A 17506-nucleotide genomic window follows, 5' to 3' on the forward strand; every position below is an offset into this window, starting at 1 on the left:
TTCATTTAAAAAATTGAAACTCCTACCACCTTAAGTATGGAAAACCTTGAAGATAACTTTAAAAACATTTCTAGACTGTATTACCATTGACTCCATGTGTCCCAACACAAATTTATTCCCTCCCCTTCTAATGTTAAACTTATTGATTAGCTATTTAATAGAAGCTCTCACTGTGAAATTCAGAAGTTGGTTATATAACAGTTTCCTCTATTAAACTCCTAGTTTTCCAACCAGACAAAAGTGCCCACTAAAGAGATCTAAAGTACTCAAATTTGCACCAATTTAAACTATTCAGCTAACAGGAATTTTCAAGTAAGGTGTCAACTGGGGCTAGTAATAAAATCAGGGGGAGAAAAGAATCAAGGAGGCTGACAAGAATTTAAATTACCAGTTAAAACTGAAGACGAAAAAAAGTACAAATAGACATGGAGAAGTTCGCCACTACTTTTGATGTATTAGTAGTACAATAAAAATAATCCCATCCATTGCTGTAGAACACTCATTTCCAACGTGACCTCTATGAATATCTCTTCCACAAGCCGGAGAAGTGACATCCCCATTTTACAGTTACAGCCATCAAAACATAGGACCTAATTTTGATTACTTTTGGGCTAAAAACAAGGAACTCTCTAACTGCTCTGGTTTCTTAAAATGTAGCTGCCTATGCTATCAGCTTCACAGGACAGTTGTGAGAGGACACAGATGAAACTGTTGTGAAACAGAGTACTAGACAAATACAAAGGAGCTGCAATCAGGAGGAGGACAGGGACAGAGGAGCTTGAATGCTGGAGTCAGAGTTTGTATACAAAGAAAGTCAAAAGAATGGTAATGAGAGAAAAAAATCATTTCTTAAAAAGACAAATCTTAGTCACTATACCATTCTTCCCATTTTCTGTGTATTTTTTCCCTCAAAGTATGAAGTTGGGGAAAATACCCAAATCTCAAATTTTAAATCCGTTGTTTCAGGGGTCAGCACACTATGACCTGCTGGCTGTTTCTGCTGTTTTATTGGAACACAGCCATGCTCATTAGCTGATGTACTGTCTCCCAGGGCTGTTGTGCTACAATGGTAGAGCGGTTGTGACACAGACTGTATGGCTCTCAAAGCCTCAAATATTTCCTATCGGGCTTTTTACAGAAAGCTTGCTGACCCCTGCTTTATTTAATTGTGGAAAGCTCTTAGTAATCTCTTCGTATGCGTGCCAATAATAATGGGTTATCCTTTATGCTTGGATCATCTGTTTCAAAAAGGAAAGAAAGCAAGCATCCGAGGGAAGAACATTTGACTTTTTATTACTTTTAAAAATTCAACTTCAGTTAGATTAACAGACTAGATTAGAACTTCAAATGTGATACATTATATGCTGCACTGGATTTCTATTACTAAAAAGCCAGCTGGAACATGGCCTACACAAACCACGGGTGAGTTCAAAAATGGAAGTCATCACTGAGAAGAACTGTTGCCTTCCAACTCTGCCACCAACTGTCCGTACTCCAGGGACTTACAGGTTCAAGTCGGACTCAGCTGAAAGCCCACGCGGGACTGCTTTTCCAAAGATACTCTGTTGTCCTTCAAACAGAACGACATGCTATTTCCTCCTTTCCTTTAAGCTCTTACTTATAATGTTTATAACCTTCAAATGACCTAAACTGATGAACTGGGGCAAAAGCACACAAAATGCTGCTTTATCAATTATTAGTCCCGTTCACAAATACTTCAAGATGAACACTTTTCACAACAGTTTACTTCCATATCCTAATAACAGTGAAACAAGAACGTAATTTTCCCTTTGTCTGCACAAGTCTGCCTACAGCTCTAAAGAGGTCAAATCAGATGGCTTTTAGAAAACGCTCACAGAACAAAAGTTATTCCTCAAATTGAATTTAAATCTTATAAACTTTCTGCAGCGGTATGTCAACTTTCTGATCTACCTTACCTCTGAATCTAGTCTATTTCTATACACGCTTCCAGTCTTGATAAATTTTTACTTCTCTGATCTCCTTAACATATTGTTAAAATATAGCTTCATAACTATGCAATTTTTATGAAGATATAAAACACTAATGAATATTTGTATTTTCATGTCACTACTTCTATTAATTATGTGTGCCAATAAATCAACAGAATGAAGCACTAAGACACACTGAAACCTAAGCTTAAAACCCAGATGAAACTTCAGTGTAGAGATTACAGATAGGCTTTTCTTTCTCAAAATTCCTGTACAGAAGCCCTTCGATATGTAGCTTTTCCTGAACAAATTACACCAATACATTATTTCTTTTTTACATCTGTTAAAAAAAAAATCAGGAAATCTTAAACTAATATTTATTTGCAAAACATTTGGCATATGGTGATCAGTAAACATTTAGGAAACAAAAGCTTTATCAAAATGGATACAATTTGTGGATAAACCCTGAATAAAGTGGCTTTGGAAGAACTGGAGTTTGCAGCAACCACCTTTATAAAGGGATCCATCCACTCTCAATGGAAAACATTCAAGCATACCATTCACTAGGTTCAGAAATCACCACAATGTAATTAATTCCAAGGGCATGGGGCTTAATTTATGGGCAAACTCCATACAATCCAGAAGCCCAACATGATATACTAAAGAATGTTTTCCCAACTTTCCAGTCACTACATTTCCACCTTATCCTACTCTTGCACAGCCAGGCTCCTCTATCCATGGGATTCTCCAGGCAAGAATACTGGAGTGGGCTGTCATGCCCTCCTCCAGGGGATCTTCCCGACCCAGGGATCAAACCCAGGTCTCATGCATGGCAAGCGGATTCTTTATCGTCGGAGCCACCAGGGAAGCCCGCTCTTGTACTAGGGTATATCTGTTAACAATGTCACTAATGTAGTTAAATTTCAGGTGAAGCGTGCTTACAGATACAAATTCCCAGTTTTTGAGAGTATTCAAAACTTCAGTTGCTAAGTTAAGCATATGTTAATAAATGAAAGACAAATAGCATTTATGAAGTGGAAAAATCCTACCCTTTGATTAACTTCAATAATATATTTTGCTATTCTACAACTGAAAGCTATGGAACTAAACTATTTGTGGAATACATCTTCAAGATACACACATATACACAGACACACACAACCCAGCCCCTCTAAAAAGCCATAAACCAATACCTATTTTCTAAAGGACTTTTCAAGGTGACTTATACTCATTTTAATAAAGTTCTTAATGTATTTGGATATCACAAAATTATTTTTCAGTGAAGATTCCAAAGGATTTCAAATACAGATTAGTTTAGTAAGAGAACTGGTATACCTGAATGCAGCTAAACCACTCATTCTTTAAAAACCCTATATCGTACCTAAAAGACTCATGAGAAACAAATTCCATTTTATGAAGATAGAAGCTTGCCACCCAATTTACAATCTATCAAAGAGACTCTATGTTCTTATAAGAATTTTACATGTAGTTTAAAAGTTATATAAGCCATTAAGTACTAAGTTTTAGTTCTTTTTCTTATTAGATCTTAAAGGCAGGTGTGAGAAAAAACAGAAAATGAAGGAACTAGCAGGTTACACTTCATATAATATTTTGGCTTGAAGAAGAGGATTCACCAACAGCTTTTGATCAAATTTCTGTTTGTTCATGTCAGTCACACTTAAGTGGTAAGAAATCAAACTTGCCACCCTTTATAGTCTTTAATGCTACATTATAGGATGCAGTCTATTAATTTACAGAAACATATTTTGTAATGAAAACACCTTATGTAACTCTGAATGGCATGAACTTCATGTTAAGGTTCAAATACATTAAGGTTAAAATGTTTTGAGTCTTTCTAAAAATACCAATATACAGTATAGTTTTTAGGTGGTCATTTGCATAGCAAACTATTAAACTAGAAACTCAATGGTTCTAGGAAAACTTCAAATTATGGACCCTTCCAGAAAGATGTATTCAAAATTACAATTACTTCTCTTAGAAAACTGTAAGCTTTATTTGCTCATCCTCTAGTACACTAACCACTTTTACCCACCCCCACTTTACATAGTACACTGACCTGAACAGATTTTGTGCCACAATTTCATTCAAAGGGCTTCTCATTCGTTTTGTGACTGCACTGGATAATCTAGACGAAAGCAATATTGGGGATTTTAAAGTATGGGTCCCTTGTATCAGAAAAGCATGCCAAAAAAAAAAAAAAAAACAACAACAACCCTGCATTCAGTAATACTGTCTTTTGAAAAGATATCTTCAAATTGCAAACACATGTATTTTCACAAAACAATTTGGTCAGGAAATTTTATTTTAACATTCTAAAGCAGTAATGCTTTAGATGTTACTTAAGTGCCCCAGACAGGATTAACAAAATTAAATGTTTCTAAATTACAAATTTGGCTCCTTTTGGGAGTCTCAGAAGAAAAACAAACGAAAATAATCCCCCCTCCCAAAAGAAGTATGACACACACATTTTGAAGAAACCCCAATGTTTCATGCAGTGGTAGGCAAGATGTAAAAAGCCACCCAAATTCACACATTTCTACACCAATCATCATCAGAAAAAAGTACTCCGTAGTCAATCTGTACATCCAAATGCATTTGGGAATCTATACCTACATTACATTATTTAATGTTATATACATTTAATACCCACCCCCCTTGTTTTTAATAATTTCTTATGTAAAACCTTCATTCAAACCCAAAAAAGATGTAAGACTAACTTGGGGGGAGGGGGCAGATAATCACTTTAGACATTCAGTTAAAATGTAGTTTATCTAAATCTCAAAATGTTTAATAAAAACAAATATCTTCTCCATTTAACAATTTGCTTTCTAACTGTACAGTAAATTGCATTGTAGAGAGTACACCTCTATCTTCAAACTGTATCTTCTTTGGATGGAATTAAGATGTAACTGGATAGTTTTAAGATAAATAAATGGGAAGTTGGTCCAACTAAGATGACAGCAGATATATTACATGCAGGATTTAATATTTTTAAATTTTCTCTTAAAAAAAAAAAAAAAGGATGCAGTTGAATTGGGGCGGGGGGGTGTGGAAAGCAGGTCAAAAAAGAACCCAGGTTCAATATATAAAAATGTCCCACAATAGGTTAATGATGGCAGTAAAAATAAGAGAAAAAAGTAATCTTTCTGGAACATCATTTTTCAGTATTGTAGAAACACTAGTGCCAGGAAGATTTCTATTCATGTAATTTTAGCATCCAAGTTTCCCTCTATTTATTTTATTGGAACAAATGCTTTAAATAAACTATTTGTCCTCTTCACTGAAGAGAGCTGGTCTATTTCATCTTTAATGAGCTAGTTTTTGGGAAGTTTAGCCATGTACTGTAGTAATGCCTACTGCATAAAATCCAAGCATTTGCTGTGAACAGTTGGAGAAAGCAGTCAGTAAGAACCTAGGATCAATGGAAATAGATGTTACTTTAAGCCATCCACGAAAGAGACCCACAAAGTACCCAGTGTTAAAGCCCAAATCTTCTTGCGCTTTTTTTTTTTTTTGCTGTCCAAGTTCCACCCCTGTGAAAGAGAAATTGATCCGAAGTTCCAGGCTTTCTTGGGTCTTTAGTCAATTTTCACATTAGTATAGATTTTTCGGACAAAGGCACTTGTTCCCATGTAACCAATTGCTCCTGTAAAGATAAAATAAGATGCTTTGAAACAAATACATACAGAGCAGTACCCATCATTTACAAACAAACACTAAATGCTCTCTGCTCTAGAAAGTTATTCTTTTTTCAAGATAACATCTAATGTTAGCATTCTCCCTAAACTTACTAAAATAGTGTCACTTGTTTTGCAAATCACCTGTTGCTGTCATATACCAGTGTGGCCTGATGTAACATTTTTATAGTTAAATATCAATTATTACATTAATTATTAACTATATGAATTAAAATGATCTCTTAAAAAGACAGAATAATTTCAGAATGACAAAAATTCATTAAATGAAAAAAATAAGTCTTTTAAAAATTTAAGCATAGATTATTCCAGGTTATTAAAACAATACTAACATGCTCTCCAAATACGAAACACTTATGGATAATTTAGTAAGAAGTGACCAGGGGTTCTCTCAGGGAAGGACTGAGACCCATGGACCAAAAGCATCTGAAGCTCTAGAGAGGACACATTTCTGATGGCTTCTTTTTTAAGTTTAAATTGTAGAAGCTGTGATTGGTAGAAAGGTAGGCATCTGAGGGCATGGATGAGAGAGACAGATAAGTAGATCAGGAATTTTGATATGCTGTTTTTGAATAATTAGCCTCAAACAGGGCCCAAAATACCAGAAAGAAGGGGTGTTAAATTAATCTGTTTTGTTAAATTAAGTTTCTGCCTCTTGGCCCTTAAAAAGTGCTCGGCACATGATAAGATACTCAATAAATATTTGTTGAATGAATGTATTAACTGTATAGTTCTTTACTATAAATACTAAGAGATCTTTAGGACAAGACAGGTGGTCATTCGTATAAGAGAGAAGATTCTCCACTAGATTTAGGAATTCACCATCAAGTCTAAAAGTCAGTCTTCCATAAGTTAATGATACACACATATACATCTAACTTTGAACTAACCTTTGAACTAACTTTTATTCACCCAACTGGTGTATGGAAGGAAAAAATAAGTCTTTCTCCCTTTCCTATACATATGAAAACTGTACCTCAAGGGAACCAAATGGCTGATGAAAGGAAGTTTCTCCTTAGAGAAGTGTCCCAGCTAATAAATATAAAAGGAACAATGGAATGAGAATATTGTAACCACTGATGACTCAGTGGAAGAACTAGGCAATAATTATCAACGGCTGCTAACCTCACAGAGACAAGCAGACATTTAAGTGCCTCCTTATCAAAGCTTACAAAACACCTGTTAAGTGTTCTTGGACAAGTATTCTTGAGTATGATCAGGTCTATAGATGTAACTACCACTTTACAGGAAATACGAGGGGAAGCACACAGAGAAACATTAAATAACACCTTGGGGATACAATCAGCCTAACCCAGAGTGTGAAAAACTCAACAGGATTTCAAACAAACAAGCCAACCAAAACCTAAGTTTCTTAAGTAATTGCAAGGGAAAAGAGAGTAAACATCAATAGATTTGAAGCTGACAGTTTTACCAAGCAATGCATGGACTTTAACTGGATCTTGATGCAAACTGTATTAAAAAAGAAATGAGGACGTGTGGGATAAAAGTGAATACTAAGTGAATATTTGAGCACATTAGGATATTATATATATATTATATATTATATATATATTAAAATATTATATAACTGCATTCTTATATATTATATAATTTATATAAACACTACACATTTGATGTATCTATATACCCACATGCATATACACACACACACAAATATTTACAGCTAAAATGACATGAAGTTCGAGATTCACATCAGAAAAAAAGGAGTTAAAGTGGGAATAAAAATAAGACAAGACTGGCTACAAGTTGACAATTGCTGATGTTAGGTGTGTTAGGTAGGTGGGGACTCACTACATATAAACTACTGTTTCTCTTTTTGTATACATTTGAAAATTCCCCATAGTTAAATATTGAAAATATTTTAAAAACCCACCCAGACAATAAAGGAAGCCTACTTTTATAATAAATAGACACTTATTTTTTAATATGAAATTATTATACTTGAAAATAGTGATAATTCATTTTAAAATAGCTGTATACAAGTCCTTACAAGATAAGTGGAAATAACCATTCAATTTTAAAAACTTGAATTCTTTTTAATTTAAAGTATCTGTAAAATTTTAAGTAGAATCAAAAATTTAACTGGTACAATACAGTACTAGTCCAATAAGCAAATTCAATTTTCGAGACTTTTAAAATATTGTTCCCTTTTGACCAGAGATATGCTTAAAAGCAAAATAGTGTCAATCTAGAGAATCATTTTTCTTAATCTTATGAGTATCAAGAATAATCTTATAAAATATTACTTTATAAAAGGAAGAGACTGAATATGCCCTCTAGAAAAATAAATGTCTTGGGAATAATACCAAACTTAATCTTTTTTAAAACTAAAATGCTATGCTCAAAACATAAAATCTGCAGCAATCTAATTATTTCCCCCTTCACGTAATTATTTTTTTCTACATTAAAAAAAATTTTTTTTCTTTCAATTACTGACTGAAAAAGCATATTAGCAACATAACCTGATGAGTATGTATAATTTTTGTATTATGATGACATTTTAATCATTTCCAGTGTGAACTCATTCCCCTCCCCGACAAAAACAGATTAGCACTAAAGGCATATAAACCCATTAAAGAATAAATGTTGGGACACTGCCAGAACGGCAGGGAACTGTAAATGTGCCAGGACTGTCAGGCAGCAAGATGAAATTTCAACAGGAAAAGCATTCAAAAATTTTAGCTATTAAGTAGGGGCACTAGGATTCACGATCAAGACTGGCCCCCCAAAGTCTTGCTCCTCCCCAAAACTCCCCACCACGTCTCATACGTCTCACCACCTAATAACAGACCTGCATTATACCTGTTGCTTTATACACATGACACTATTACAGATAATTACTCTGAAAGATATGCCCATTTCACAGATTAGAAAATGAGACTTAGGTTAATATGCCCTCCCATGGCCACAAAGGTTAAGTGGCAGCACGGAGACTTAATCCAGGTCTCTTAGGCTCTCTAGTCCATGTCTTTTCCACTTTTCATGGTGCTTCTAAAAAGTTTCTTCATTTTCTAGCTATTTCACACACACTATACACGCTATTTATGGTGATAACTATTACCTCTTCCATTTTAATGGAAGACTGTGATAGATCCATGAAACAGTGATATTATCCTCTTTTTATAGATGCTTGGAGACCTTGGGGAATCGGATCAAGGTATAGAACCACAGATTGCACAGCCAGAACGTAAGCTCAGTCTGCAAGCACCCAAATGTGTACCCATAACCAGTCAATTGTGCTGCCTCCTGGGGACTTTTACCTCAATGAACAGGGGAACAGAAACTTTCAAACAAAAATCATTTGGCCAAAACCTTAACTTGTTTACACAATAATCTTTTCCAAAAAAAAAATCTAAGCTTATAAAAAAAAAAAAAAAAAGGCAATTCTCAACATGAATGAAAAACTAATTGTGGTATGGAAAACAGTGCTATACACAATTATTAAAAACACGAAATTAAAGAAATCAGAGAGGTAATAAATTAGATTTTGAGGAATAGTTAAAAGGACTGAAATCAGATGTTTGAGTTTCTTTTGGTGTTCCTGATCAAACAATAGAAGGTTATTTCTCAGTTTCCAATTACTGTATTTTTCTGATTCAGAAACACTCAGATTTACTCATGACATTCCAAGAATTTCAGAACTTACCACACATTATCCCCAAGGCTGTGCTAAATACCGCCATATATCCAAAGTAAAATGATGTTTGAAATAAGCCATACATCCTGAAATAAAACCAAAAACTTATATATAGTATATCCATTTTTACTTTCAACATAAGGCCTAAATCCTAGTATTTAAAATGATAAACTTAGTTACTAAAATACAAAATGAGAAAATGTCTCCACTTACTTTGTTTTGAAAAAATAGTAGTAAAAGGAATACATGTAAACATAAATTGCAGTGGACGCAGCAGAGAGAAAACTTGTCCATTGCCTGAAGAAAAAAAGTAACTCTTTTGAATGGATGGCACTGAAAGACTTTAAAGCAAAGCATTTTATAAAAATATCCTTTACGATTCTACATATTTAAAAACAAATGCATGTATAATAGCATTTAAATATATCAACGAGAACGACTAAGAACTGGAAGGAGAGATCCTAAATTTTGCCAGATTTCCGATTATAAATGACCCTAAATAAACCATTTCCTTTTTCAAATGTCTCCTCATGTTTAAAATAGTGACCCTCATTAATACTCCCAATGTTTCTGACTGATACTATTTTTTTCTCTAAAATCATCAACATTTTTATAACTGAAAAAACTCCTACACTATTTTAAGAAAATGTGTATACAGATTTTTACTCCACTTGATACATTTCAAATGCAATCTTATTTTAAATTATACGGTCCCCAGTTCTTCCCAGAAGTCAGTACTCACCACCTGTAATCCTCTGCATTTAGTAGAAAGTATGTGCAGACGATGGTCACACAGACAGTCACAATGCACAGGATGACCAGCACCAGCATCATGAAGCCGTAGACATAATAGATCTTATACGCCCAGAAGGAGGTGAAGATGAAATACCTAAACACAACCCAACAAAGACACACTTTTCCAGTCTTTATTCATAAAACTCACCCTGTTCTTGCTAAATCTCATTTGCACGTTAGTTATCACTTAAATCTCATTATTTTTCTTTCAAGCAACTTTCAACAGTTTCCCTTCCTCCTCTTTCATTAAATCATTTACAGTTCTCTCAAAAATATTTTCTTAGATAATCTTTCAAGAACAGATTCATTAGTAGGGTAGGGTATTCATCTCTAAGTAAACTGAATAAATTAGAAACTTTAGCAGTGTACTGTGGAAAAGAAAAATGAAAATAGCTAAAAATTCATATTTTCAAAATAAATTCTCATTTATTTTTTTCTGCATACAATACTATACAAACAATGCAGTTTATAAAACACCCAATTAAATTTTTTAAAAAGGTTTGATATGGTAATAATGTATACAATTAGGAAAATAAAAATAATTAGGAAAAGAAAGCCTAAGAAAGCTCTATGCCATTTTCACAGGACTGCAAGAGAAAGGGCACTATGATTTTATACCAAAAAAGATCCTTTCCTCTAATTCCATTACACAGTTCAATTCAGTTTCTCAGTCTTGTGCGACTCTGCAACCTCATGAATTGAAGCACGGCCAGGCCTCCCTGTCCATCACCAACTCCTGGAGTTCACCCAAACTCATGTCCATCAAGTCGGTGATGCCATCCAGCCATCTCATCCTCTGTCGTCCCCTTCTCCTCCTGCCCCTCAACCCCTCCCAGCATCAGGGTCTTTTCCAATGAGTCAACTCTTCGCATGAGGTGGTCAAAGTATTGGAGTTTCAGCTTTAGCATCAGTGCTTCCAAAGAACACCCAGGACTGATCTTTAGAATGGACTGGTTGGATCTCCTTGCAGTCCAAGGGACTCTCAGGAGTCTTCTCCAGCACCACAGTTCAAAAGCATCAATTCTTTGGCGCTCAGCTTTCTTCACAGTCCAACGCTCACATCCATACATGACCACTGGAAAAACCATAGCCTTGACTAGACGGACCTGTGTTGGCAAAGTAATGTCTCTACTTTTGAATATACTATCTAGGTTGGTCATAACTTTCCTTCCAAGGAGTAAGCGTCTTTTAATTTCATGGCTGCAATCACCATCTGCAGTGATTTTGGAGCCCCAAAAAAATAAAGTCTGACACTTTTCCCATCTATTTGCCATGAAGTGATGGGACCAGATGCCATGATCTTAGTTTTCTGAATGTTGAGCTCTAAGCCAACTTTTTCACTCTCCTCTTTGACTTTCAGCAAGAGGCTCTTTAGTTCTCCACTTTCTGCCATAAGGGTGATGTTATCTGCATATCTGAAGGTTATTGATATTTCTCCCCGCAATCTTGATTCCAGCTTGTGCTTCTTCCAGTCCAGCATTTCTCATGATGTTCTCTGCATAGAAGTTATATAAGCAGGGTGACAATATACAGCCTTGATGGACTCCTTTTCCTACTTGGAACTAGTCTGTTGTTCCATGTCCAGTTCTAACTGTTGCTTCCTGACCTGCATACAGGTTTCTCAAGAGGCAGGTCAGGTGGTCTGGTATTCCCATCTCTTGAAGAATTTTCCACAGTGTATTGTGATCCACACAGTCAAAGACTTTGGCACAGTCAATAAAGCAGAAATAGATGTTTTTCTGGAACTCTCTTGCTTTTTCCATGATCCAGCGGATGTTGGCAATTTGATCTCTGGTTCCTCTGCCTTTTCTAAAACCAGCTTGAACAGCTGGAAGTTCACGGTTCACATATTGCTGAAGCCTGGCTTGGAGAATTTTGAGCATTACTTTACTAGCGTGTGAGATGAGTACAATTGCACGGTAGTTTGAGCATTCTTTGGCATTGCCTTTCTTTGGGATGGGAATAAAAACTGACCTTTTCCAGTCCTGTGGCCACTGCTGAGTTTTCCAAATTTGCTGGCATATTGAGTGCAGCACTTTCACAGCATCATCTTTCAGGATTTGAAATAGCTCAACTGGGATTCCATCACCTCCACTAGCTTTGTTCGTAGTGATGCTTTCTAAGGCCCACTTGACTTCATATTCCAGGATGTCTGGCTCTATGTGAGTGATCACACCATCGTGGTTATCTGGGTCGTGAAGATCTTTTTGTACAGTTCTTCTGTGTATTCTTGCCACCTCTTAATACCTTCTGCATCTTTTAGGTCCATACCATTTCTGTCCTTCATTGAGCCCATCTTTGCATGACATGTTCCCCTGGTATCTCTAATTTTCTTGAAGAGATTGCTAGTCTTTCCCATTCTGTTGTTTTCCTCTATTTCTTTGCCTTGATCGCTGAGGAAGGCTTTCTTATCTCTCCTTGCTATTCTTTGGAACTCTGCATTCAGATGGTTCTATCTTTCCTTTTCTCCTTTGCTTTTCGTTTCTCTTCTTTTCACAGCTATTTGTAAGGCCTCCCCAGACAGCCATTTTGCTTTTTTGCATTTCTTTTCCATGGGGATGGTCTTGATCCCTGTCTCCTGCACAATGTCACGAAGCCAACATTAAAACAAGTGTTTTTTAACCTCTTTTCTTTTTCTTGTTCCCTTCTGCTTGTTAGTTACCTTATCTATTACTCACTCTTTCAACAGATACTTACAGAAGCCCTACACATCTCAGAGAAGCAGCGAGAACAGAATTAGACAGTCTCTACCCTCAAGGAGATGAGTTCAGCGAGAAACATCAGTAGAGGGACAGTCATGACACACCGTGACAGGCACTTCACCAATGCACCTGAGAGGAGCATCTAAGCAGGGCTCTGGGCGAGGGAAGGGGGAGCCACCCTAACTCCTCTCTCTCCTTGTCTTATTACGATGAAATCTCTCGAAACATAAATACATTGTCAAAACTTACATTTCAATAAAGATTGAGCCAAAAGGTAAAATTCCTCCTAGGCAAACAATAACTGCAGGCTCCATGAACCTGGAAAATATTAAAATTAACAGTAAACTTCTAGTATGATTTCCAGATTATATTAACTCTGATAACAGGAATCAGAATACTTGGTATTTAAAAATAATTTAAAGGACAGAAATAAGCCAGTAAAGAGAAAAACTAAAATCCAAAGAGGTACAATATTGAAATGGGATTTCAAATTAGCCATAGTTAAAATTTTATAGTTAAAATTCTTTGGGGCATTAAACCCAAGATAAGAATTTCAGGAACACAAATTCTTGCTACTGGCAGAACTCAAGAAAAACTGTCTCCTCCTGATCTATCCTTTGCAGTAACTTCTAAAAATTTTAGTCCTTTACTTACAGAAAGCCATAGGAAAAGAAAATGTAAGTTCTGAAACCGCCTCCCCCATCTGAAATAATGTTTCCCAAATTGTAGCCTTGCCAGTCTCTTTGCTCATGCTTTCCTTGGTTCAGTATTTCCTTTTCCTTTGAATTATACAATTCAAGTATTATGAGTTCTGAGTTATAAAAGGAGTCAAAGAATGACTCAAAAATAAAATTCAAACCTCATTCATTCACTCAACAAATGTTTACTGATTGCAGTCAGTAATTCTGCAACCCTGAATGCCTTCCCTTGTCTCATATTTCTTTTCCTGCAAGTACTGGCTCGAGTGTTCTCCCTATAAAGCCCTTCCCAAGTCTCCCAGGCAGAGAGAGGTGGGTTCTTCCACTGCCTCCTGAGCCTAACTCCAAGGCTGCACTTACCACACTATACTATACTAATTGCTTATATTATCACTCACTAGACTGTAAACCCTGGCAGGCAGAAGCGATTCATCTAGGTATTCCCAGTGCCTGGCATAGTACACGGCACATAAAAGACAGCAAACTGCTCTTTCTGACATGAACAAACTACACAATTAAGAAGAAAATGAGTTTGAGAGCTGAAAAAAACAATTAAAGATCATTTAATCTTGTCTCCTTTCCTCCTTTTATAAAAAGTCAAGATCCACAGAGGTTAAAAACAACTTGCCTGCCAGATCTAGGATATGGATTTTGGTTCCCATATAATGACATATAGAAAATGAAGAGACACACGAGCTTTTCCTACACCTAAACGTGACCTATGGTTAGCATGGGTACAGGTTACTCCTTCCTCTCTTTCACCAGCCTACTGACCCAGAGGAACTTTTGTCATTTCTGACTAGGCTTTTCCTTTAATCTTATCCTCCTCAGTATCAGGATATCAATGGGCCTTAACAGGCTAATCTTGAATTTGAAGAAGATAAAACTGACTTTAAAACACAGACTACAGACGTTCTCATAAGCACTACTCTAAGAAACAGGAAAAAAAAAAAAAGAACATGTATAATTCCTAAGACTAGAAAAGATCACTCTCCTTTAAACTATGGGGCTATTTTATCCAGCTTCCACTTCTACAAATGTCTACATACCTCCAGGTCTTCAAAAGACTGTATAAGTACTTGAAAGTAAGTAATATTTATAATATAGCAAAATACCTATGAACAGAAGCATTTCAATATATATCCCCTATTATGATTATGTAGAGTCCACCATACAGCTGTTTTAACGAGATGGGGAATAAAAATATATGCAGTAAGATTGTTCTATTTATGTCTGTAGAATTAGTAAAATAAAGAATACAGAAAGTATAAATCAGCACTAAAACATTCAATATACCAATTCTAAAGGGCAAAACATATACACAGTGAGTTCAGATTTTATTCAAATTTGAATTACAAAAATTAGAAATATAAATATATTAGTGATATCTCATTTTATGTCCAAGGTTGAAAAAATATAAACCATCTCAAGTTAAAAATCTATCAAGAATCATTATTTCAAAGCCAATTAAATGAACTATAAACTATGTTTAAACTACTGCAGTAGAAGAATAGCTTTAGCTGTTAAACAGAAATACCTGTCATCTTTTGTCAGGATTAAATCTTAAATTATGGAAGATCCTCAAAAACACATTTTGTGCATAAAATGACAAAACGTATCTAAGAGATTCCTTTACTCTCCCAGAAGTGAAGATAAAGAATGTAGGTCCGTAAATTATGTGCTCAGTCACATTCAACTCTGTGTGGCCCTATGGATTGAAGGCCGCCAGGCTCCTCTGCCCATGGAATTTTCCAGCAAGAACACTGAAGTGGGGTGCCCTTTCCTACTCCAGGGGGTCTTCCTGACCCAGGGACTGAACTGGCCTCTCTCACATCTCTGGCGCTGGCAGGCAGATTCTCTATCACTAGAGCCACCTGGGAAGCCCCAGTTCCTCTCTCAACTGATTCAAAATACATACGGCCAAATGTGGGTCAATTCTGAATAGAAAAGGTGGCAAGGACACTGAGACTGGAAGCCAGGAGCTGGCAAACTTTTTCTGTAAAGGCTCAGATAGTATTTCATGTTCTACAGGTGATATGGTTGGTGTCTGTCCTAACTGTTTAACTCTGATGCTATGGTGGAAAAGCATCACAGACAATATGTGAACAAACAGGCGTGGCTATATTCCAACAAAATTTTACTTATAAAAACAGATTTGGTTTATAGGCTGCAGTAATACAACAGCTGCTGCATTAGGTCCTATCCGCCTCTATGAACTAGTGTATGACCAAAGCATTTGATTTCTCTGTGAATGGCACTAATATTCAAAAAGTGAAATAAAGATATCATTTATTACTACTCCTAACAATGTAAGTTGAAGGAGAAAGAAAAAGACAAATGTAAAGTTAAAACTTATAAATACATGCCAATTCTAAAAGTTATGTATACGCAATAGCCTTAAGAATTTATATATTGTGAGAAGCAATCAAAACAATTTAGCATTCTCTTTACCATTTTTTCTCCGGTATGGGACGAGGCACAGCATTGACACGACAAGGAAAGTTGGGTTGACCTGATAGATTTCGGCCAAGTATTGTACCAACAAGATTTAGAGGAAGGATAACAAAAAAACAGATGCAACAAACAGCCACCTGTAAATTAAATTAAAATGTGTGTGATTACTCAGAGAACAATAATATTAACAAAAACAAATAAAAAGGATACAAAAATTTAAATGCAATTTGATTATAAAAGAAAATGTTTAAATTCAAAATGGGTTAAAACTGTGCAGAATACATACTAATAGCAATAGGAAAATAATGTGCTTTAAAATACTAGAATTAAACTAAATACAAGTTGACCCATATTTCCTATCAACTGCAGTTCCTGATATTTCCTATTCTTTCACACTGCCCCTGCCACAGTCCTTTTTTCTCTCAGTTTCAGCTGTCATGATTTTAACATATCCTTTCTCTTTTATCACTATAACCAACTTATTTACTTGCCCGCACTTCACTGAGCTCCTAATAAGCTCAAGGACCTTTACAAGTGTTATTTTCCCACTTCCCAGGTGAAGAAAATGAGACAGAGAGACTATGTGACTTCCCTTGATCACACGGTTTAGTCTCCTTTCTATTCTACAGTGCCCTAGGATCTTACAAATAGGAGAACATCACTATTTATGCATATATATATATTACTAAGATAATATGAGCATTTCTCTGCCTATTAAGTAATCCAAAATCTAACATTACAGGGGAGACCATACAGAGATTCTAGAACCAAAGCTAAGGAAGCATTTATTTTTGTGATTTTTTTTTCTTTTTTATATAAACTTGCATTCTTACGAAGACACACTCAAGCTCCTTCCAGCCAGCATGTAAATTAAGATTAGTTCACTCAACTTCTAAAACTGAAACAGAACTGAATCACCTCTAGTATCTCTCCAATATATATTTTGGGGTTCTAATAAATAAAAAGTAAAAGTGAGAGAAAAGCTGAATGAAAATTGCGAAGAAATTAACTGAGAGAAATGAAGAGGCGTGGGGTAGAAAATCCACAGTGATGACATGAGGAGGAAAGAATCTGTCTTGAAGCAACATTACTGAAAACTCCACATCTTCATTACATCCTGATGTGTGCTTGCACGCATTTAAACAAACCAAAGAGTATCATCATCTTCCTTTCAGGCAGCGCGTAGTCGCTCAGCCGGGTCCGATTCTTTGCGACCCCAGGGACTGTAGCCCACCAAACCCCTCTGTCCATGGGGATTCTCCAGGCAAGAATACTGGAGCGGGTTGCCATGTCCTCCTTCAGAGAATCTTCCCAACCCAGGGATCAACCCCAGGTCTCCTGCATGGCAGGCAGACTCTACCATCTGAGCCACCAGGGAAGCCCAGTAAAGCTTGTATAGAAGTAGGAGAGTTAGAGTTCTGACATTCCATTTTAAAGCTCAGACTTAGAAACTCAGATCAGCGATATCTCAGTTTAGACGTGTTAATAATATGAATTTCTGCTTACATGAATAATAAGAAAAGGTGAAACAAAA

The 17506-nt window shown here is 35.9% G+C and overlaps 1 protein-coding gene across 1 annotated transcript in view; it reads right to left on the bottom strand.

The window, feature by feature from the left end:
• Nucleotides 1-1277: 1277 nt before the first annotated feature.
• Nucleotides 1278-17506, bottom strand: part of TM9SF3 (transmembrane 9 superfamily member 3) — a 61988-nt gene continuing 45759 nt past the window's right edge. Inside the window, exons 10-15 of the mRNA XM_040254641.1 lie at nucleotides 15970-16109; nucleotides 13070-13138; nucleotides 10066-10212; nucleotides 9537-9620; nucleotides 9333-9409; nucleotides 1278-5616 (exon numbers count right to left, since the gene is read on the bottom strand). Of these exons, the coding sequence (XP_040110575.1) occupies nucleotides 5549-5616; nucleotides 9333-9409; nucleotides 9537-9620; nucleotides 10066-10212; nucleotides 13070-13138; nucleotides 15970-16109 (585 nt within the window). The 3' untranslated portion in view covers nucleotides 1278-5548. The remainder of the gene's footprint in view (nucleotides 5617-9332; nucleotides 9410-9536; nucleotides 9621-10065; nucleotides 10213-13069; nucleotides 13139-15969; nucleotides 16110-17506) is intronic.

The sequence above is a fragment of the Oryx dammah genome, unplaced genomic scaffold (genome assembly GCF_014754425.2).
Source record: "Oryx dammah isolate SB20612 unplaced genomic scaffold, SCBI_Odam_1.1 HiC_scaffold_14, whole genome shotgun sequence".
NCBI classification, from domain to species: Eukaryota; Metazoa; Chordata; class Mammalia; order Artiodactyla; family Bovidae; genus Oryx; species Oryx dammah.